This window comes from Meleagris gallopavo, chromosome 6 (genome assembly GCF_000146605.3).
Source record: "Meleagris gallopavo isolate NT-WF06-2002-E0010 breed Aviagen turkey brand Nicholas breeding stock chromosome 6, Turkey_5.1, whole genome shotgun sequence".
In the NCBI taxonomy this organism is placed as follows: Eukaryota; Metazoa; Chordata; class Aves; order Galliformes; family Phasianidae; genus Meleagris; species Meleagris gallopavo.
The window spans coordinates 22,878,783-22,902,182 of NC_015016.2; the positions used below are offsets into that span (position 1 = coordinate 22,878,783).

General features: G+C 36.7%; 1 protein-coding gene across 1 annotated transcript in view; it reads left to right on the forward strand.

The window, feature by feature from the left end:
* Window positions 1-22,285, forward strand: part of LOC104911470 (RUN domain-containing protein 3B-like) — a 22,679-nt gene extending 394 nt beyond the window's left edge. Inside the window, exons 2-7 of the mRNA XM_010712701.3 lie at window positions 53-236; window positions 1,170-1,335; window positions 4,753-4,910; window positions 18,485-18,631; window positions 18,969-19,084; window positions 19,714-22,285. Of these exons, the coding sequence (XP_010711003.1) occupies window positions 53-236; window positions 1,170-1,335; window positions 4,753-4,910; window positions 18,485-18,631; window positions 18,969-19,084; window positions 19,714-19,859 (917 nt within the window). The 3' untranslated portion in view covers window positions 19,860-22,285. The remainder of the gene's footprint in view (window positions 1-52; window positions 237-1,169; window positions 1,336-4,752; window positions 4,911-18,484; window positions 18,632-18,968; window positions 19,085-19,713) is intronic.
* The last annotated feature ends 1,115 nt before the right edge of the window (window positions 22,286-23,400 follow it).

Here is a 23,400-nt window from a genome sequence, read left to right on the forward strand (position 1 = left end):
TTTTTTTGTTATCCTATAGTATTAAACAAGTTTTCTCTGTTGAATGCTATAGGCCTTAAGAAGAAAAAAATCAGATTACACATTGGTAAGATTCATCTTTCATTGTCATATAATTTTCTTGATATAATCTTACCATTGTTTCTCTGTTTTATCAGTTTTTGTCTGAAGGGTAAGGGATTGGATGGCACCTTTCCAGCTGTCATAGATTACACACCCTACCTGAAGTTCATCGAAAGGTACTCTTTATCTCTACATTGTTTTTTAATTAACAAAGTGAAAGTTTTATGTCATACTGGTCTTCGTGATTTTCATTTTGCATTCAAAATCCTATTCTTATCTATATATAAACTTGTATACTTGTTTACTTTAGGAAAAAAAAAATCCAAAACGCATGTAAAGAATGAATGACTTCTATGTTTTTATAGGATAAATAATTTGATAAAATATTATAATCCTATGAAGTCTTAAGATCTTTGGGTAGAAGGAATTAGACTACTAAAAAAAACCTAGAAAACCTAGTAAATACTCTTAATGTACTGAAAAGCATAGTTATGATGGAAAGTTTTAAATGGGTATTGGGATAAATTAAAATGCTCATCTTTGGGACAGATGTCTGAATTCTGTGGCACATGTTGATTCTGGACGATGGGGAGATATTTTAACACTGTATCTGCATGCTATCTAGGGGCATACTTACATTCTGTGAAATAACTGGCACATGGTTTTCACAGTAACCACAACTCTCATTTAAATGTATCTTTTTAAACATAACCACTTTTTTATTTTCTGCATTTTTTTCTTTTAGTACAGTTTGTGTTCAGATGCTGCTGTTTGCCCTGAAATCATGAAGGATAGATTAAGTCATCACTTCCTTAAATAGCATATTGTATTACATTAATCCATTATATTCCAGGAGAATATCCTGCATACATTTGTCTGACTTACCTGAGACACCATTCTGAGACTCAACTAAGATGATAAGTACACTTTTGTAAAGTGTTCAGGTGACTTTACAAATAAAGGTCAAAGCAGAAGTTGTGCTTGATTTATCCCCATTGTTAGGGGTTTAGAGGGCTTTAGATATCTTTAGCAACTATGGTGTTTTAATTTCAAGTTGAATTTGCATTTTAACATAGGTTTTCACTTGGCTAATAAGTATGATTCTTCAGTTCTGACAGCATCAGCAGTGATGAAGAAGAGCTAAGAACACTGGGCAGTAGTGGCAGTGAAGGCAGTACTCCAGAGAACATTGGTTCTGTCATTGTGGATGAACACAGTTGGTACAACAAATGCAAAAGGGTAGAACAGAAGTACCGCCTCGCATTGGAACAGAAGGTAAGAGATTCGTTTTCTGTGGGGGAGATGGAGCCAAGTCTGATCACTGAACAACTGGTAACATAGCCATTTAAGTAAAGGCTGAAAAATAATGTTAAATATTATTTAGCTCCTTGTAGGTGGTCTTAAGTGTAATGTCATTGCTCAGCAGTTTGAGGGAATAGAGGTCTGGGGAGAGGGAAGAAAAGAGTAATAATTCAGGGACCAGCTTCTAATGTAGAAGCTTTGGCAGCTTCTTTTTCCAGTCTTACAGTTAGTGTATCTCAGAAACTGTTGTGAGTTTGAAGTGAACTTGACTGCTCATGGGGTTTCCCTCTTCTTTAGTAGTTCACCATGTATGTTTATGAATGCTCATCGTATCCCAGCTGAAGACTTTTATTATGGTAGTAACATTAAGCGATTAGTTCAACAGTAAACAAAATGATTGGCAAAGTAATCTGTCCAGGAATGAAATGCATAATTATCTTCTCAGTAATACTGAGATAAATTTTGAAAATGTTTGTAGTTTTAAGACCTGCCTCAGGCTGCAATGAGAAAGGAAAGAATGTGTTCTGTATTTGATTTGAGTAGCTTATGTGACATACTGAGTGTTGCTACAGAAAACAAAGGTAGGTTCTCCCTCCATCCCTCAGAAAACTCTTAAGTTATAGGCGAAGTGGAATTGCAATGTATAGACACACTTTCTCAGTATATTTAGCATTTCAGTACATTTAAAAAGCAAGATGTTTGTCAGTGGATTATAGTAGCATATTAAAATTATAGATACAAATGGTGTATTAGCTAACAGCATAAAGGAGAATAATTCATAGTCAACAAAGAAATAGTGGAAAGGAATAGAAAAGGAAAAGTAAAATAAAAATTGGAAGAGAAGACAATGTTAGACAAATGGTTAATGTTTTTAAGTAACTTTGTGGTTTTAGTACTTTTTTTTCTTAGTTGAAATGCTCAACACAGTAAACATATGAAAGGCTGAAACTACATAAGGATGCCTGGAGGTGCAATTATTTCCATTAGTTTAGGGAATTACAAAATTACCTCTCTGCCTTTCTAGTTCCTATTGTACTGGAGAAGAAAAAAAAAAAAAGGGAAAAAAAGAGGATCAGAAGATATCAGAATGAATCTTTTAGCAATTGAGAACTCAGTATGTTAACTGTGGTAAACTCTGATCAAAGTCAGAGAATATGCATGGCTAATGTGCTGAAGTAACTATTTCAAAGGCCCAGGTCCCAGCACCAACTCAGTCACATATGTATTTAAGTTAAAAGAATGTTTGGCCATGGTCTTGCCCTGGGGCAGCTAGCATTCTCACACACAACTTCAGGTCACCACTTGTGAACTGTTGTTTCCCAACAAACAGTCTGACTTCAGACATGGTCATTTGGAACTTGAGTTTTAGTGTAGCTATAGTCATATTGAACAGTGTGCCTGAGAAGGAGTGCTGAATATGTTCAGATTATTAGGATAAATGTAGCTGTGGATTGCTTAAGGTCAGTGCTGATAGAAAATGGGCAGAATTAGAATTGGGTTACTATAATGTGTGTGAGAGAACCTAGTTAAAGTTTTTCTAGGTAAAAGTGAACAAGTCAGACTTACTGTGAGATGGTAGCTGTGGGCAGTACCTTTTAAAATATGTTTACAATTATTTCTTTTCTATTTTTGATTCCTTGTTATTAAAAGTTGGCATTCAACTTGCTGTGATACCATCTTCTCGTCCAGTCCAGTACCACTTCTGATTGGAAGGAGCTGTATTCCTTGTGGTGCTCTCTGGTACAGAAGATGTTTTCCTTGCTTTTGTAAACCAGGATGTGCCGTTCTGAGGAATTTCTTCAAACAAATAAACAAAATTGAAAACCTTTCTCTTCCCATCCCAACAGTCCATGAGGCTCAGGAATGTATTTAAGTCAGCATTTTGGCTGCGTTTCCAGACTAAAACATCGGATTGATTTGAATCTGTATCTTCTGAGTTGTGTGAAAAGTAGGATAGGACCAGGTGTTATTTTAGCAAGGTAAATCACAGCATTGCTTTATTGGGTCAAAATGCTGTGCTGGTTTAGACCAGGATCTGTCTGCCCTACTGTCCTATCTTGGATGCTTGCCCAAAGTAGATACAGAGGGAAGAATAACAACAAATTAAAACACATATGCACTTTTACTCCTGTAATACTCTCTTGGCCAACCCGTATCAGCTGAAGAACTTTCTGAAGCTGATATGGTTTGTTTAATAATCTGAGATGTATCAAATATCCCCTAGATCCCATGCAACTTTTTAGCATTAAAACTTCTTTTCTTTTGGCAAGGTGCTCTGCATGTCTACCATCTGTTGTGTGAAAAGCCGCCTCCTTTTCCATCTACTGATTTTGGCTCTTAGTAGCTTCATTTGATGGTGTGTAGCTCTTGTATTTCAAAAAATGAACAGTCAGTTCCTTCCTGCCCTCTCCATGCCACCCTGGAAACAGGATGAGTTTGTCTTTTCCAAGTTGTCTTTTGTCCAGATTAATGAGTCATAGTTTACACATTTGTTAATTATGTGGAAATTATCCCTTCCTTATTTTGGAATGGTATAAGCTGTTCCCATTTGTGTAGTAAGCTCACAAATTCTATGTGTACTGCTTATACTGGAGTTTTACATACTTTCACTGGTGGGGTGACACATCTCATGTCATTACTAATGCAGGTATTGTTAATGTTATTGTGTTACTGATGCTTCATGTCTAAAATCTTCATTAAATGTTTGTTTGACGTTTCTGCGAGGCAGGGAACTTAAGTATGTCCTAGTGTACCTTTAACTACGTTCAAAGCACTACTCAGTTGGAGTATGACTAGAACTGCCCCATATCTTTTGTATTACCAGCTGGAAAACTGATATAAATGCATGTTGCACCTATACATATCCAATATTCCTAGAAATGACCTTCACCAGTTTTCCTACCTTATGCTTTCATGTAGATGAGTCTTCACTTTGATTACTTTCTTCTCTGTTATTTTAACATACACTGTGATATTGCAGCTTTCTATCCCAAGAAAGAGGCTTTCAGAGCAACTGGATTTTCTATAATAATTTGGGATCCCTTTCATTAACTGTACAGATAGACAGATAAAGTGTAGATTCATTCTTTTTTCTCTTTTTTTTGGTTGAGTCCTGATTTTTTTCTTGTGCTGGTGATCGCTCTGTGCAAGTTTCATGCTTGTGGCATTACTGTCTTACTGATTCACCCACCATTCTTGACACATGGGTAAGAACTTGATTCTCTCAGTACTGATTAAGAAACATCTTACTAATCTTAGGTCAATTTACTGATCAGAGTAAAATTTATACAGTTCTATTTATTTATTTTAAACCAGAAAAACATGAACATACATAAGGAAAACTTCTCTGCTTGAATGTTCTTTAAAACTTTCTAACACTTTTATTTCCAGGGTTACCTTGAGGAGTTGGTACGACTCAGAGAAAACCAGCTATCTGAATCTGTTTCACAGAATAAGCTGCTCCTACAAAGAATTGAAGATATGGATCTAGCCCATAAAATGGAGAAGGAACAGCTGGAATATATCATTATGGAACTGCAAGACCAGTTGTAAGTTAGCATAATGGAGAAAAATTGTGAAAGCAGAATTAGTAAATTTATTTAATTCAAATTTAAGTATGCAGTATGAAGAACTTCTGATCCTGTGGAAATGAGTCAAACTTAAAGAAATGAATATATCTCAGCTTTTGCGTTTTTTTCTGACAATTCTTACACTCAGAAATGCCTCCCTTGAAAAAATGTATTCGTGTAAATCTGAATAACTCTGAACTTTTTTCTGCAAATCTAAATTTGATTAGACTATTTTTTACACATTTTTCTGAAATGTTGTTCATATTTCATTAATTCCAGCTTTAAGGCTACTCTTTAAAAAAAAAAATGACATTATTAGAAATAACTTCCTTTTGAATATTGGTTTTTAAAAGTTAAGCAGGGAACAGGGAGGCAGGAGAGGGCAAAGAACAACTTATTTTCTTTCTTTATATGGGTTCTATTTTATCTGAGTAGGTCTTGCACACAGTAGAAGTTCATCTTGTAATCCTAAAAATACTCGAATTGATGAGTTACTCGCATTTAATGCAATGCAAAAGACTCAAATAACAAAACAAGTCTTAAATTTTTTAATAGTAAAGGTGACTCTTAATATGTTAAGTGTTCAAGTGTCTTGCAACCCTTAGGTAGTACATCCTCACAGCCCTATCATGTTTCTGATAGTTTACAACTCATGATGTACTTCTTTGACCTGCCTGAGTACGTCCGAGCGTCAGGCAGAAGTGTTGTTGGGAGGGAGAAGTGAGCTCATTTAAACCCACTCTGTTTGGAAGTTTTGAGTGCTTCTTTTTAGCTGGGCTGTATGCAATTGGACTGTTGTGTAGATCTCAATCTTTGGGCTTTAAATTTGGTTGCTGGCTTTTGTATGTAAAGGCTTAAATTGTGGAGCAGTTTCTGTTGTATTTTGACAGCATGTTCTTGTATAGCTGTTTTGAGATGCTGTAGTCAAAGCCTGGACTACACTGGATGTCTGGGGGGAGGTTTTTTGCATTGTTATCACCATGACTATTGAGTGCCTGTCAGATGAACCCTTCCTAAACTGTGTTAGGAGCCGATAGCTCCTCATGTGGGAGAGGAAAGGGGGAAGGAACACTAGCTGGTTTCTAATGGTGAACAACAGTCCTTACTAACGTCTTGTAATTGTTCTTCTATACTTGTATTTTGTTTGCTTTATGTTTATTTTATTCTATTCTTGACCATGGATGCAGTGCTGACCTTGCAGCAGAGTATCTTCTATCGCTAGTGTATCTGGATTGATGCATGAGTTTTAGCCAATTGCTTTTTATGGCCTGGCTTTTCTAGAACAGCACTGATGGAATTTCATTCCTAGTCTTTTGCTCTCCTACCATTTGTAGCCTTTTGAAGTCATGAATGTATTCTGTAGTCTCTGGATTCTTTACCAGCAGCTAAGAGCAAGTTTGGGATTGTGATTCTGTCAGAGGCATATAACATTAATGTTTATAAAACACTGGGGATCTGATTTAGGATCATTTTCTGTGTAATGGAATTTATTGTAAATAAACATTCTCTATTTTCTTTTTAATGTCGCTATTCTATTCCACTGGCTGCTGTTGTTAAAGTAGAAAGTTCTACTATGGATTTTTTTTGAGCGTTTATTGATATTTCCAAACTGGTATTTTAAAGGCATGCAAGTCAAAATGTTTTACATACATTTGCAACAAACTAATGGATTTGGGCAGCATCTGAGTTTCTGTTTATGCCTGCTTCTGAAAAATAAAAGGAAGGGGGGACTTTCTTGGCAATGTGGGTTCTTATTGTTGCTGACCTGGAAATGAGATGATGCTGGTGGTCAGCAAGGCCTCAGCTTATAAATTAAATTACCTGCAGAAAAACCTCCATACTTGTGCTTAATAAGGGAAAATGGAATATATATGGGAAGGGGAGACTGAAGCACCTTAGAAATCATTTCTGTCTTAACAGCCACTATGAGAAGATTAAGAATACTGAAAACTGTAGAACATTAACATTGGCTCAGAAGTTTGAGGATTCAAACTACAATAAACAAATTTTAATCTAGTTAAAAGCCACTTTATGATCATATTTGGAAAACAGTGAAGCTGAAATTTGTCTTATTGTTCATGGGAGGGGAAAAAAAAAAGGCTCAGCTTAACTGGATTTTTTAACAGCGTGCCCAGCCATCTGGGGATTGACTGTCTCCCTTTGCTGGCAGTTGTTCGATGGCAAATCAGGTTAGAACAGTGGAGCTGCATTAGGCCACCTGATTGTCAGTCAGACCTGTTTAAACAAATGCGTAGCTGATCAAGAACAGTTTCATCTGTTACCACACTCTCTGCAGATTAAGAGATTGCCAAGTGATTGTCAGTTGTAATAAGGGCAGTGAGGTATATTCTGGCTTTCATTTGCTTTCTTGAGAAATGTTTGCTGTTGCTGTTGCAGTAAGGGGGATTAATTTTATGATTCTGCCACTTCTAAAAGTTTCCAAAGCATAGGACAAATGTGATTTTGAAGATATTGTCCGTCAAATGTGAATACTACTTGGAGCATTTCTAGCTGTGGTTTGGGATTCATTAGAGCTTAATTTGGTTGTACCTGTGACCCAACTGTCTCTTAGTGCCCAAGTTGCAATCTGTACTTCTGCATCACACTGTTGGGTTGTTTTGTTGTTCATTTAATGGCCCAGTAAACAGTACACTGTTTGCACATGGTGATTGCTCATACCAATTTGAAACAACCCCAGTCTGCCATTACGTGGTACTTCTTGCAGTTCAGCATTAGAGAACAGTGCTTTTGGATCTGGTCTTCTATAAAAAATTAGTGTCTTTTTTTACAGTTGAGGTGGAGCAGTTCTTAAAGCCAGTGCTTAAAAGTAACAACTCACAGGAAGACAGCCAAAAGAAGCCTCTGAGCAATGGAATGTCTAACTGAAGAAAACATTTTTATTTTCCTAACATTCAAAATGCAGTGGCAGAGAGATTGATTCATCAGGAAATTGGATTCTGGAATAATCAAAATTGCAAAGAAGACTATTTCTTCATCCTCTGATATTCTGTGAAGAAGTCTTGGATGCATCTTGGAGTGGTGATCTCCAGTCTTGTTTGCATTGCACACCCCATCAGTCACAGGACTGACCAGGCAATTCTGGAACTGTTTGCACACAGCAACCTTTCTTTTAGCTTACACGCTACCTTTATTTGCAGCAAAATTTCCCAGCTGATCTGTGCTGCTTTATAGGTTTAAGTTGAGATTCTGTATCTGAAGTTGATATTTTTACGTTAAGCATTGATATGTAATTACAAAAGGGATCCCATCAATTCACTGAACAGTGACTCATCTCCTGGAAAGTGACTCATCGATGTTATAAAAGCTAATCACTTTAACAAAGAAAATCTTTTGAAATAGAATCTTAAGGAAAACAGAAAGCATTATATATGAAGGTAAAAACCTCAACTTAAAGGATGTATTACTTTTTCTTCTACAGAGATTTATGTTGAAATGTCAGGAGAGATTTGTGTAATGTTTACTAACATGGAATTCCTCATAATATGTTTATCAGGTGTTCAGGCTGGTGTGCCTGGTGTAAGATCCCTTTTCAATATTTATGTTAATTTACACATATTGAAAACATATTTCTCAATTTGCACTGAGTTACTTTTTTTTTTTTTTATGGCTCTGTTTCTTCCAATACCACTGTCTTGTTCAAGTGCTTTGTAGAGGGAAGGACACTCAAGGAAACTCTTTTGTGGTGATTGGAGTTCTGTCTTTGATTATAGCACAAATAAGAAATTAAATTGTAGAGTCATGCACATTTCATGTTATGCAATTATACATTCAAACTTAATATGTTTTAGCAGATCTTAACGTTAGGAGTCTTTAATTTTTCTAGCTGTTACTTAGGAATTATAGCCCTGATAATGTCTGTATTCCATTTGTAATATTTTAATATACTATATTATAATATAGATCCAGCAATGCAGTTCCTACCTGGATGATGATATATGTATCTATGTAAGATAGTAAACCACAGTTTAGTTGCAGTCCTGAAAGGCTGTTTGCAACAGTGAAAGCCTTTAATTACAGCAAATGCTCTGTACCCTTCTGTGGCACACAGCCTACCACATTGCTGTTTTCCAGGCATTAACTTGTAGAGTACTCTGAACCATTTCCAAAGATAATTAATGCCCCATTTAGTTAAAAACTTGCTTATGACGGTTGTGTCTGTGCTTTTCATCAGCACAACATTGTCTGTGCTGGAGAGCTGCCACAAGTGTTTGGCCCAGGGCAGGGATGGGAGGCATGAGGCTGTAGGGATGTGGGCTCTACCTCTGCTATCAAGACCGAAGCAGATGGAAGCTTGTCCAAGGAAATAGAGGTAGAAGAGTCTGAGCAAAGGTTTGGAAATTTAACCTGTGGCTTGTGTCCCCTTGTGAGTAGAACTTAAAACGTGCCTTGCCTGGCTCTGTAATCTGCCCTCAAAAGCTTAATCTTCTTGAGAAATAGGAAAGCCTGACTTCTTCTTTAGGACTCTTACCTTCATTTTTAGACAGTCCTCTTGTAAAGCTTTTCTGCTTTATGAAAAACTGATTTCCTCAACTTGGTAAGTACAGTAAATCCAATTTGTTATAGCTGCTTTATTTTCTCGCTGAAAGGAACTGGGAGGTTAGAATTTAATGTTTGATCTCCTTGCTGAATTTCTTTCCTAGAATATCAAAGTTGAGTGCTAATCCTTTGCTTTTAAACTTCCACGAGTCCTTACTGTCAAACCATAGTTCATGTTATCCGCTTCCATTTGTAGTGCATCCTGTATGTTGTCTGTCTCCCGCAGGGTTGCAGCATCACTTCTCAAACCTCACTATTGCAGTCTGCTCTGTTTTCAGATCCTCATTTACTGAGCTTGTTCTCTTTTTTTTAATAACTTTTTTTAAACATAGCTTATAAAAAAAATATTTTGTATTTCAACAGATGATACAACTCTTATTTTTGCAGCGTGTTTTATTTTGGTTTTCTGGAATTCTTTGTTTTAAAGTTTGGTGCATTATTGTACGCCTGCTCCGCTTCACAGAGGTCCGGCTAGGGAGCAGGACCTGTTTGGAGTGAGGTGTGAACCAGATGACTGGGAGTTTCTTTTTGGCTTGAAACTGTGGGTAGGAAAAGGTCAGCTGGGTGTGGTGCACAGGCAGACTCCTGCAATTCACAGCATAGAGAGGAGACAGAGCAAAGAACAAAGTCACAGCCAAGCCTCAGAGGACAGAGGATGTGCTATTCTTAGCGCCAAAGGGATCGCGTGGGACTCTTGCACAGCAGGAAGCCAGAAGTTTCTGGGTTGAAAGCAACTCTGCAAGATACAGAAGATAGAGAGGGCTTTATTTTTAAATGTCCATATTTTAATATCTGGTTCTGAACTTACAGGTTTGAAAAAGATTTATACTAAAATACTTAAAAAACTGAAGACTTTTTATGTTATTGGTATCATTAAGCTTTGTTGGTTTATCTTTAGCAAATGCTAACTGATTCCAAAGTGAAAAATTCCCTTTTTAGTAAGGATAGCCTCCCATGGCTGCACTTCTGTGGGTAAAGGCATTGTAATTAAAGTGGCATGGCAGGAAAGCTTTAAGTTAGCAGGGCATTTGCACTTCACACATTCCAAATACCAGAATTCTAAGTTTGTGAGCAGGGGGAAGTAAGGCCTTCCAAATTCTTAATGAATAGTGTTGAACCTCTCAGGGTCTCAGGGCAATTCTTTTGCTACGGATCTGTATTCCCGGTAGGAGAGCATATTGTGTGAATTGTGGATTTTTTTTTTTCCTTTGTTAATGTTACCTGAACTATAGCAGGTAATGCTGCAGAAGAACCTGTACAACAAATATCAATATTTTCATGTTTTTAATTCCCTTCCAAATATAACTCCAAAGAGTTATCCAAACTCTTGTCTAGAGTACGTGAATGGGAGACTTTGATTTTATAAACGGCTTCAAATAATTTGATACTCGCAGTGTGCACAAACAGGATAGATAGCATCAGCTAAATACGGGCTAAACCAATTGTAATGTGTAACCATTAGTCCTTAAGCATGATAACAGAGACTGAACTTGATTTCTGTGTGCTTCACCCATTTAGATAAATAATCTTGTGTTACTGTCTGCTTCTGAGATTCCAATTTTTCTTGCTTCATTTCTTAGCTGTCATTCATTTCCTAGAGGTTTGCTTCTAAATAGTGATTGGAAAAGGTAGTATTTTATAGTGCTTGTGCATGAATTAGAATACTTAGAGTTACTTTTACGTTACTCTAATGTATAAAACACATCACATGAAGTTTGATACACTATTAAAAAGACTTTAAAGACAAACTGTAATAGAATACATTGCATTGAAGAATAGTGGCTGATTAGAATGTGAGAATTGCAGAGATTACTTTAGCATTGATCTTTCTGAGATTTTTTAGAGGAGAAAATAATTCAAATTACTTTAAGTTTTGGTTTCTTTGGGCTATATTTATTGGTTCAAATTAATGAGATGAACAATAAAGCATAATCTGGTAAAAAGAAATAGAAAAATGCACAGTGAAGTATGAGAGTGATATTTGTAAATTTAGGATTCAATATTTTTCATTCACTGAAATTCCAGTTTAAGGCAATAAGTAACTTTGCGTTATGTTGTTTTTTTTCCTGGGGTTTTGTTAAATTAAAACACAATTTAAGTGATTTTTCAAAAGTCTTGAAATTGGGGAAAAAAAAAACCACACAAAAATGTTAAGTCATAATGAGGAAACTACAGTGGCATTTGTTGCCTGATCACTCTTTTTGGATGGCAGGTGGTTGTGTTTAAGTTTGGTGCTCTGTTTGTCAATGAGACTTTCTTGTGCAAACACTACATGATAAAGTTTGTGTTATTTGGTTATTTAAATTATAAATCAAGTAATACCTGGAGAAGATTGTGTACCATCTTTTTTTTTTCCTTCTCATTTCTCCATTTCTCCTGCTCTGTGTGTGACGGTGTTTTTGGTTGGTTATTCTTGCATTTTTATCTGTAATTGCCTTGGACTTTGAAACTCCATCATGCTGTTGTTTTGGTTTTGGGTTTTTTCTGTTGTTTGGCAGCCATTTGAGTACCCACCAGGAAGATCATGCTGGATTTGTTGTTAATATTATTTAATCTTATTTTGTTTAAAAAATACACACATTAAAAGTAAGTCAATATCCATATGTTTGTTGTTTCCTTTTCAAAGGTATTCATCTGTGGATAGGTAGTTTGTCTTTATGTAACTGACATGGAAAAATATATCCCTACAGTTCACTGAACAGGAAATTCCATTTGAGAGGTTATTTACCAAAGGCAAATTTTATAATCTGTCAAAAAAAATAGTTGTTTCCTAGGAGTCCTCCATTTCGCAACACAGAAACGAGCTGGTAGTTGAAGAATGGAATTAAAAGCTCCCCTGCACTTTTTCAGTAGTTTGGTTGCTAATCAAGTTCAGTACTTTTTTTGCTTTCTGTCAGTACCTAAAATATGGGACAGTTGCTTGAGTTGTGCCTGTCCTCCTCCTCCAAAGGAGTCAGGCTTGGTTATTTGTGCAGGGACAGGAAGAGGTGGCCGCCGTGTGCAGCTGTGGTATTTCTATGAGCACGCTCAAACTGAGGCTCTGCTGTGTGCTTTGATCCATTCCGGATGATGTCTGGACTCTGAAATAACATTTCTGCTGTAATTAGATTCGAGGTCAAGAGCCAAGCTGCAGGTAGTTCTGTCAGTGTAAGTTTGTCAGAGGTACTCCAAGGGTCAAGGAGATCAAAAGCTCTATAAAATCACTGACAGTAATTTTATTGCTGGAGGATATATCTCAAGATCTCGAAGAGATGAGAAAGGACTAAAAAGATTGGTGAAGAAGCATCACGGGGATCCCTTCTGTGGCACAACCAGTACCGTTGCTGTTAACACACAAAGATCTGTTGGCCAGTCTCTTCCAGTAGGAAGAGAACTGGTGTGGTAGGACATGCCTGCTTTTTTTTCCACTGCAGCGGCTGCCATTAGAAAGTCTGCTGGGAACTAGCTGCTCTGGAAGCAGATTTGGGGAGTACTGTGTCTGTGCACAGGGCACACAGCTAAGAGTTGATATTTTGCAGCATCAAAATCCACTGGTAAGTAACTCATTTTCATACCTGCTGATCTAATTTCTCAAAGTCCAATGATATACCAGTCCAGACATCTCGCTGTCATGCTGCAGTACTGACAGTTTGAGAGTTCCCTTTTATTTTAGAGTTGCTCTTACAGATTTTGGTTATGTTCATGTATGCTATCAATTTGAGTTTGCATTCCATGTTTCCTGTCCTAAATAAAAGTTTTAAAGCTTGTTCTTTCTTATTCAAATGCTTTTATTTTTTAAGCTTTTATTTTCACTTTTACTTTTCACTACTCAGGTAGTTCTTGAACTGGAGCATTCATCTGATATAATTCCCTTTCTTAGGGAATTAGTCTGTTTCGTTTATTTCCTGTCTTCATCTGCTGGTAGGAGGGCAAATTGCCAACTGGACTGGCATTTTCTGGATTTGGAGAAATTAAACTTGCAGGTAAGAAATTACTGGTTTTTCTTAGGTATAACTGGAAACAGAACTGAGTTGTTTATTAAACAAAAAAAAATCTATTTAATAAATAAATCTATTTAATAAATTTCCAATGAGGTGAATCTGAATTTGATGATCCAGGGAAAATCTTGCTGAGATGAGTCAATAATTTTAGTTGGTGACCACGATGAGGCTTTTCTATATTACCTTGATTTACACTTGAGATTATTTCTTATTTATGTTTAAATTACCAGGGGCAATATTGGTACAGATAAAAAGAAATCAAAGGTAAACACCTTTTTGTATCATTTCAATTTTGCACGTAGTCCTCTTCTCCCCCCTATGAGTAAGCAAATCAAATCAGGTTTTGTTTTAAGCTGCAGAGGTGTTAGATGTGTTAAGTCAGGGGAATTATTTCATATCTTCTGGAGGAGGAGCTGCCAAAAGCAATGTTAGTGAAGGCAGAACTGTTTGTGGCTTTAGCTGATGAATTAAACGTATTTTAAATGTTTCCTTCAAAAAGAAACCCAAGAAGCACCACCAACAAAAACAAACCTGACCATAGTGAGTGATTCATTTTCTCAGCTCCTATGTGATTTTGTCAGAACAGCAGAACAGGTGTCATACTGTGGAGCATCGGTGTAAATGAACTGTAATTTGTTGACTGCATTTTATTATTGCATGTGTACCATAGATAATGATATTCTGCATATCCTTAGTAAACCATTTCAGAACTGTAAGTTGTGAAATAAACATCTCAAGATAATCAAAGTTGAGTAAATCATGAGTAAGTATTCTGGAGAGCATCTTACTAAGGCAGGACGTGTGAATGCTGTTGGAGGAGATGTTTATCAGGAGACTTCACTGATCACTTTTCCCTACTCCTTAAACAAATTAAAAAGTCAAAAGACCATAGAGGTGTTTACTCTCTCCTTTAATAAGTACCTACAAGAGTTTCACTGAATATTTTATTATTATTGATTTTCAGTATATCAATTCCAAAAGAATTGGGAACACTCTCTCTCTGCTTTCTTGTTTGTTTGTTTTGATGGCTTTCAGAAATTTAAACACAATATCAAGTTATCTTACAGAAATATTTGTTGAGAAGAAGATTGCTTAGGGCAGAGATGTTGCGAGCAGTGGAAAAATAATGATTTCATTTCCAGAGATTACCAAAGAGATCTTCTCCTGTTTTTTGCAAATATGCTTGTGAAGGGATGGAAATGATTGCAGGTAGAGAAGATGCCAGTTAGTGGATGGAGGAGAATAAGTTCACAGGCATTCACAGAAAAGAATTTTTTCATGACCAAACTACCTTATGTACCATAAATCAGTTTAAGCCCTCTGCTCTCTTAATAAATTCTCACACATTCCCTTCCCACTCTACACAAAACTTTCTGCACTCAGTGCTCACCACGTCAATCCAGGATACTCTGTTGAACCATATCTCCCTTGCTGCCTTTCATTCGTTCAAACAGAATCATACAATCTGTTATTAATATGCACTAGACCAACTTCCTGGCTGAGATGATTAATACAATCATGGCCATTGTTCATAACTTCTTCTTGACTTTCAATTTTTCAATTTCCAGTCTGATGAAAAGCTTGTTAGAGATGCTCATTCGCTTGTTTTCTCTAAAAATTGGTCATATTTCCTTCTTTTTTAATGTCTTTAAAACCCTTTTGTTTCCTTATTCTTTTCCTCTTCCCTCTTTTGAATTTACCTACTCGTACTCCTCTGTTTAAATATCTTATCCAAACTTATCTTAAATCATCACAGCTACAAAGTCTCTAACAACAGAAGAGTATTTTACTGAATTTTGTTTAAGATTGAATTTTGTTTAAAATCAGAACTGTATAGTTCAATCTTCACTATTATTATTACAATATTTTATGGATTTTGTTCCATGTAAGTGATGCTTACGAATTATGACATAATATTTCTTATAAAACCTCTGTTGGAAACTTGCTTTCTTAGTCTACAAGCATTCAAGCCACTCTGGTTTTCAGCTGGTGCTTCTTGCCAGTGGTTCATTCTGTGCAGCAGAGGTGGTAGGATAAAAGTTGCTGTACATAGTCCCAGTTCAGTGTCTTTTACTGCATACCTGCTTTCACAAGCATTCTATATAGAATATCAGATCAGCATCATTGTGTTTGTGAACTTTTGTTGCCTGTTTGCCACAGATTTGAAGTATTTCCCAGTCAAGTTCCAGAGAGTTCCTTTTTGTGTGTGTGTAAATTACAGAAAATACTTGTCTGCACTTTATTCTTGAATGTTTTGTGAAATATCTAAATTTCACTGATATTCCTATGAAATCTTTATTCTGATTTTTCCTCAGAAGGCTTTTATACACCAAGCTTACGTTGCTATACTGTCAGATATATAAGTTTCAATAATAATATCCTTATTGCTGCCCAGCTGTTCAGTCAGCATGCAGAGGAAAGCTCCCAGTCTTCATTGCAGCCATGGTGATATTAAGAAAAGCTCTACTTTAGCCATTGAAGTATTGCAGCCCAGAGCTGATCAGCACCAGTTACAGTGCTTGCTTTTGGAGGAACATTGCTGCTGTAGACATTCATTCTGTATTGCATAAATTGTCTTTTGAGGCCTCTTCCAGAATGGCTCATCTGACCAATATGGGTAGGGCAGTGCTCAGTACTATTGTGTCATTTTTCACTTTGAGCATTTTGGCATTTGCATGCTCGTTTCCACTAAAACTTGATCAGATTTCCTTCCTTTTTAACTTGTGTGGTAAACACTTTTGTCCATTTCTTCTCCTTTTTGAAAGACTGTGAAATCTCATGATGACTAAGCTTTAAGATGATGTAAGCTGTGCAGTGTAATGCTTTGACTCTTAGAAGTCTGGTTAATATGTGTAAATTGTAGGTGCCTTTCTTTATCTTCGGTGAACAACTGTTTGCAGGCTGTGCTATTAACAAGGCTCTGCTGCAGCTAAATCTTACCATGCTTTAATAACGACTGTGAAAAGACAGACATCTAAATAACTTACAAGGCTGAAAGAATGGATGGGCTCTACTGGCACCTGCTATGAAAACTTTCTCTTACTTCTTATTGCCTGTATTGCTTTTTTGTAAAAGCTACATACTGTGGTGAGGCTGATTTTTGTATGTTCAAAATTATTTTTACATGTAAAATAATATAACAAGAGAAGAGAGAGTTCTGTATCCAACTTGCTGCCTGTTTCCCTGCCATGCAGAAAGGATGAAATTACTTTACCATGAAGGGAACTTTGTGGGACAAGCTCCAGTATAGAAACCCGTGTAAAATACAGAAGCTCCGCTATTACCAACTTGTCTGCACATGTGTGTTTTGTTCTCCTTGCTCAGCATATTTATTTACTCAGAACTTACTGCTGCTGCTGAGTTGTGTGGTAATAACCTAGAGGAGTTGCCCAGATGGGAATTCACAAGTACATGTTGCATGTGTATGAGTTTTGTTAGTTACTGTGTGTGTAGTTGTTAATATAAATGGGGTGTCTTCCACTGAAAAGTGTGCAAGTCCTTCTGGGTGAGGAGGTGCATAGACCAGCTAGCAAACCTCATCATCACTTGGTTTGCTTTCCTCAAACCTTTAACAATCCCATGTAGCTCCAGGTACCGTGTGGGATTAGGGAGATACCCCAGGGAAGTGAGTAGCACACAAGATACTTGAAATTTTGGAGAGCTGCAGGCCATGGAAGTGGTTCTTCTATACACAGCAGAATGTGAGGGATGTCCCAAGGAGGAAAATTGTTTACTTGAGTGTAAGGCTGAGGGAATTCATCATCTTGAGAAAAATTTCCTGAGCATAGTGTTGTTTACTCTGTTCCTTGAACATTTTCTCTTGCAAAATTGCTGTCAATCTGCCTCCTTTTTCGAATTCAGTTACTAAAGATTACTTGATGAACTTATTATTGTTTTACCCTGTTTTTTGGGTAGGATTATGTCTCCTTACCGAATGAGGTTCATGTCTATAAACAGCTCAAATACCACAAGAATAAAAACTCCATTGTAAAAATAAATATACTGATAGTAATACTCATTAATCCATTAAATGTACACGTATGATCAACAGATCTTCAAGTTGCTGTGCAGCTTGGTATTTCAGATACAACATTATATTTGACTTTCAACTGAATGCATTCAGTATGGAGATATTGTAACACAGGTTGTGTACTTCAGGGCAGAGATACTCAAAGGTTGTTAAGCAGCATTGTATTGTTGCCTGCTAATTTCACAGTTTGGTGATTTATGGGTAAATCAGAAACAAAAGTAATATTGCTTAAGTTATGCTACTACACAAGCATAGCTTGGAGGTTGCCTTATGCTACTGGAAAAAGGCTGGCATTGTCTTGAAGCCTGAAGAACTGTGTACTTTCCTTATTTCTATATGATTTTTAGCAGGTGATTTCTGATGTTAGTGTACTAGCTTCCTCATTTCTAAAACTTCAGGAAACTGATCTGCTTCATGAGAATAAGAGGCAAAACAAATTTGAATTGTAAGGTACTTCTGTTAACACCTTTTCAGTAGTTTAGAAACAAAGTTCACTAAAAGCTGTAAGGTGGTACAAAGCAGAATAACTACATGTTGTATTTTACCTGGAAGCTTGTAATGAAATCAGTATGTCTCGTGTTCAGTTCATTCTGCAGAAATATTTATTTGGGAGTGGGGAGAAGGCAGGTTGCATTTCAAATGCCCTAAAAATTGGGGTAAAGGATGTGAAGTTCTGATCGTTGGTCTGCAACATAGAGTCATAGAATGGCTAGGGATGGAGGGACCCTACAAATCATGTAGTTCCAACCATCCTGCCATGAGGGGGAAATAGTCGGTCTGTTAATTACCATCTTCTTGGCAGAAAGCATTTTTAAAATGCTACTGCTTTTTTTTAATACATTTACAGAAAGAATATTATTTAATCTTTTTATGTTACTAAGTTGCTTCTGAAAACTGCAGTCTGTCATTTTTTTTATTTTTTAAGTAAAGCATTGACTTGGGCATTTAGTAGGAATGCTGAGATTTACTGTTTTCTGTGTTTGCAGGACTGTGCTAAAGAATAACGACTTGAGATCAAGACAAGAATTGACTACTCACCTCACCAATCAGTGGCCTTCCCCAGGAGCTCTGGATGTCAATGCTGTTGCCTTGGACACTCTACTCTATAGAAAGCACAATCAACAATGGGATGAGTAAGCTGAATATTTGACTTACCTTCGAAGGAACAGAGAAACTTCAAATTATATGTTTCCCTTAGCATACTCCTAAGCATATAGGAATAGCAAGTTACGATGCACAAGGATCAGCTGGCATAAAAATCATTTCTCTCACGATAAAAATTTCTTTCCTTTGAATTAATTAAAAAAACAAACAAAAAACCCCTTGCTTTAGAAAATAAGTGTTTTAGAAAACACAGAAGAGCTAAGAAAATAATTATTTTTTTGTTATTTATTAAAAAAACTTGTAAAGAAATATTTCTAATGGGATCATTAGATATATTGATATTTAAAATTATTATTTATTTTACAGGAAAAGTTTTCAAAGTTTGGACCAACTTTCAGCAGACGTCAGCCTTTCTCAAACCTCTCTGGATCCAGGCCACTCACAGGACGGAAAGCAGGATGGAATAAACTTGTTAAATGAAGGTATGAGATGCCTCTTCAGTTTGAGACATTGTACTGCATATTTTCTCTATTGTTATGCATTTTTTTTTTTCAGTTTCTCTAAGGGCCATTGTTAACTTCCAAATAAGTTTGCATTTATCAAGTCTGTTCCTTGACTTAAAATAAAGATAGGACTTTGTGCTGTATTGAAGGCCAAGCCTCAAATGTGTTTCTTCTCCATCACAGAACCTGAGAAAGGCGTCTTCCTCCTATAACTAAACGAAATATTTCAAGTTCCCTTTTTAGCACTGGGGTATTGATGATGCATTAGAAAAATCATTTCCATTTACATGTACTCAACTAAAGCCAATGCTTGAATTAGTGTCTTCTGTTCGCCATGCAGTCAGCGGAGCCCCTGAGCCTCTCTCTGTGGGAGGCTGACTACAGCCCAGTCAGTGATGCAGAGGTAGGAATAGAGATTCCATGTGAGTGGGGAAGTTTGGAATTAATGATGTCTTTCTAAGTGCATTTGTGAGGTATGTATGTGCTGAAGCAGTAACATAACAATTCATACTAACTTAAATGAAACGTTTTCTTCTATTCCTTCATTTTTTTGTGTTCAGATCATCTTGTGCTGTGATGATTAGTTTAGTTCTTGTTTTTCTTAACAGGAAAGGAGGACACTCCATCACTGCTTGGTCTTTGTGGTTCTCTTACTTCAGTGGCAAGCTACAAATCTCTCACAAGCCTGAAATCAAGTGAATATCTTGCAAGTCCCACAACAGAGATGACAAGTCCAGGCTTAACACCATCCTGAGATGCGCGCAAGCAGGAAGAACTTTGTGTTGTATGCATTTGGTTTATGTTCCACAGTATGACTTCCAATGAAGACTGCTAGTTCAAATGCAAAAATAAGCTGCTTTATTTTTTCTTCTCGTGGTTACCTGTTTAATTCTCCAAGTTTTCATTCCAGCTTTTCTTCCCCCCGAGGGCTTTTTCAAATTTTCTGCTTTAGTCCTGAATTGTTTAACTCTTGGTCAGGTACAGGACACATTCTGATGCTTCTGACTGATTTTTAAAATGAAGCAGTTGGAAATCAGTCTCCTACTTAACTGCCACAACCTTTGTTTCTCCTTGCAGTGGTTAACAGCCTGGCTCTACTATAGCTGTGGTGCTTCTCTTCAGTGTTCTAAATATCAACTCTTGCAGAAGAGACAGGAAAACTTAAAGCCAGTCCTTGTAGGCAAATAAATATTTTACTTAAAAATCCATATTTTCATCTCTGTGTGTTGCATAGAACCTCAAATAGCATATTTAACCTATCGAGAGCTCTTCTCAAGTTGATTCAGTGCTAGATTTTGCATTCCTATTAGCATCATGGCACTAATGAGATGGCTGAATCACACTGAAGAACCACACTGAAGCACTCTTAGTAATTCTTAAAGTTGCATGACAGTAACAAATGTAAGTTGATCATCTAAGTCAAGCATACTTAGCAATTTGTAAATATTGACGAAGCTCGCCAAATTTCAAGCTTTTGAGTGACCTGGCTTACAGATAATTTAATATTATATGAGACATTTCTTGGCTTATTGGTCTTACTGGAAAAAGAGGGACTAAGGAAGGTGGGGTTAGCTCCTTGCGAAGTTTGGGTCATATATTTATTGGCAAGATTACAGTTACAGTTGGTTTGCCCCTTGTAATGGTACCTTGGCACTACTACAGCATCTGGTCATTGTAAGGTGGGCTTGAAAGAAAGAGAATTCACTCTCACCTTTACAAAAACCACCGAAAACATTCAGCCAAGGAGAGTGAAAAAGGGGAACCAAAGGCAGTGTAATGACAGTATTCTCGCTAAAGGTTGTTCTCGTTTCTGTAGTAGTGCAGTAGGTATTTTCCTTGATTAGGTAATACAGCAGCACTTACTTAGCTCAGTTTTCTCAAATTATTTGCCATTGATTTAAATTACTGATACAAACAGCCTGTAACATTTTTTAAATGAAACTAACTTTCCAGATTAGTCTACAGTTTCAAAGTTTGCAAACTAATTTTTGAGTTGCAAACTATATTCTTAATTCTTTGTAAGATATAATGGATCCTTTATCTAAGAATTTTGCTAATCAAGGTAATGCTTCTCAATATGATTAGTAACTTTTTAAACAAATCTTAAGTGCATGTAAGTATGTTGTATTTATAAGTGCTAGGGAAAATGCTTTTTTTGTGCCAAAGAAGTTTCATAAATTGTTTACATAATAGTTGCAATACAAGACAGATTTTCAATTGCTTACTCTCAGATGTTTACAGTACGTCACTACACTGTATGGTTTTAGTTGGTTTGCCTCTTGTAATGGTACCTTGGCACTACCACAGTAATCTTCTCGTTGTAGGGTGGGCTTGAAAGAAAAAGAATTCACTCTCACCTTTACTAAAACCACTGACAGCATTCAGCCTCTCTAACCGTGAGGCCGTCTCTGTAACTTGAGGCACTGCTGGATTTTGCTGCGTGTGGTTCAAGATGTATCTCCTGAGCTATAGCCCCTGCTGCTGGAGGTTACTGTATCCATGGAGTAAACAAGGGTGAAGGCCATTCTTACAGAAAATTTTACTGCGGCTCAGCAAAATCCTACAGGCCTTATTTTAATCCCTCATGAAACCATTCAATTAATTTCTCTGTAATGAACTCAGAATATCACATCCTTTCACACAACTGTCAGAATGTCCATTCCTTCTTGTAAATGTTTTTGGTTGTTACACTTAAGTACCTGTTCTCTCATGGTAGTTGAGTAACATTATTAAATACTGATTTATGTTAGAGAGTGCATGTCTACTGTGAATACAATACAAGGGAATCCAGATTCCACAAGTTAACATCCTCCATTGAGGTGTAGTGGTTTAATCAGTCTTGTTTGCTGTTAAATGCTTCTCCTACTACATCAGTGTTTTGGAGGGGACTATGATCATGATCTTCAGTCATGTTAGCTGATGGCTCTTTTCTTGGAGCTACTGGTGTGAAATTCACGTGTCATTTAACTGAAGTCTTTTATGTAGTCTGACACCGCTGTGAGTTTCTGGGTGTCATTTTGTGCATGGGAAATCAGTTGTGTGTCTTTCTCAGTTTTAAGCATTAATCATTTTTCAGACAAAAAAAAAAACACACTGAAAAAAATGCCCAAACTGTACGTTTTGTTGCCTTGACGTTCCATGAATGTTGCATGTAAATTAAACATTTTGTATCATCACTCATTACTAGTTTTTGTCTCTGTTTTAATCAAACAAGGTAAAATAAGAGCATTTGGCAAATGACAGTATTAGTGAATTTGCAGCAAATTCTCTTCTCAGACAACAGAGAGATGTTGTTGTTGCTATATTCCATGTGTGGCCCAAAATCTGCTGTTATGGCTTTTTGTCTTTTGGCTCTCTCTTCTCTTTTGACTATAGAAGCTCAAAATAAGGTGTAAACTTACTTTTATAGACACAGTGGGGAGGAACAGTGTCAAATGTCTATCACGGCAAGAGGTCTTGCCTGCACCATACGCTGTAAACTTCTTGCTTAATGTCTTTCCCCACAACTAAGGCATTTTCAGAGTGTGCACTGAGTTTTTACTAAGGCGAAACACACACTGGGATACCTTCATCAGAGTAGAATAAGACTGCTGTCTATGCAAACAATGCATGGGGAACGCTCCCTTGAAAGGAGCCTGCCTGTCTTGAAGCTTTTCTGGGATCTTCAAGGTGTTATGGGGGGTCACAAACGTGAATGTTCTGGAATGTTCCTTCAACACACCAGCACAGCTGGTTTCAGTGCCTAGGTGCACTTCCCAGTAAGAGCATGCACTAGGAATATTGTCTTGAACTAAAAAGCTACTGCAGCATCTGGCAGTGTATTCACAATGTTCTCTGGGATTCTAATAGCCACTATGTGTTTTATCCAGCTTGACTTGAAACACTTCTTGTTATAAATAAACCTAAAAATCAAAAGTATCCATTTGCACAAATTATGGAGCTGCAAATAAACATTTACGGAATTGAAAAGGTATTAAGCAAGCTTAAACAAATCCTTATTGAATTTACTCTCTATCAGCCTCCTTATGGAGATGTCCCTTCCTTGGGCTACCTACAGTATTGTCTAAACATTATTTTAAACATCCAACAAAATATTTAGTCACACTGAAGACTAAGAGTACCAGTTGTTATTCTTCATCATTCTGGCTAGGCTTATTATTTTTCCTTTTTAATCATCACTGAGGAACAGTCCAAGTGCCTTTTTTTTTTTTTTTCCCTCTCTTTGTAGCAGCAAGAGAGAACTCAAAAAATTTTCAGTAACTATTTCAAGGCTTTGTGTTTTTCTTAAGGGGAAA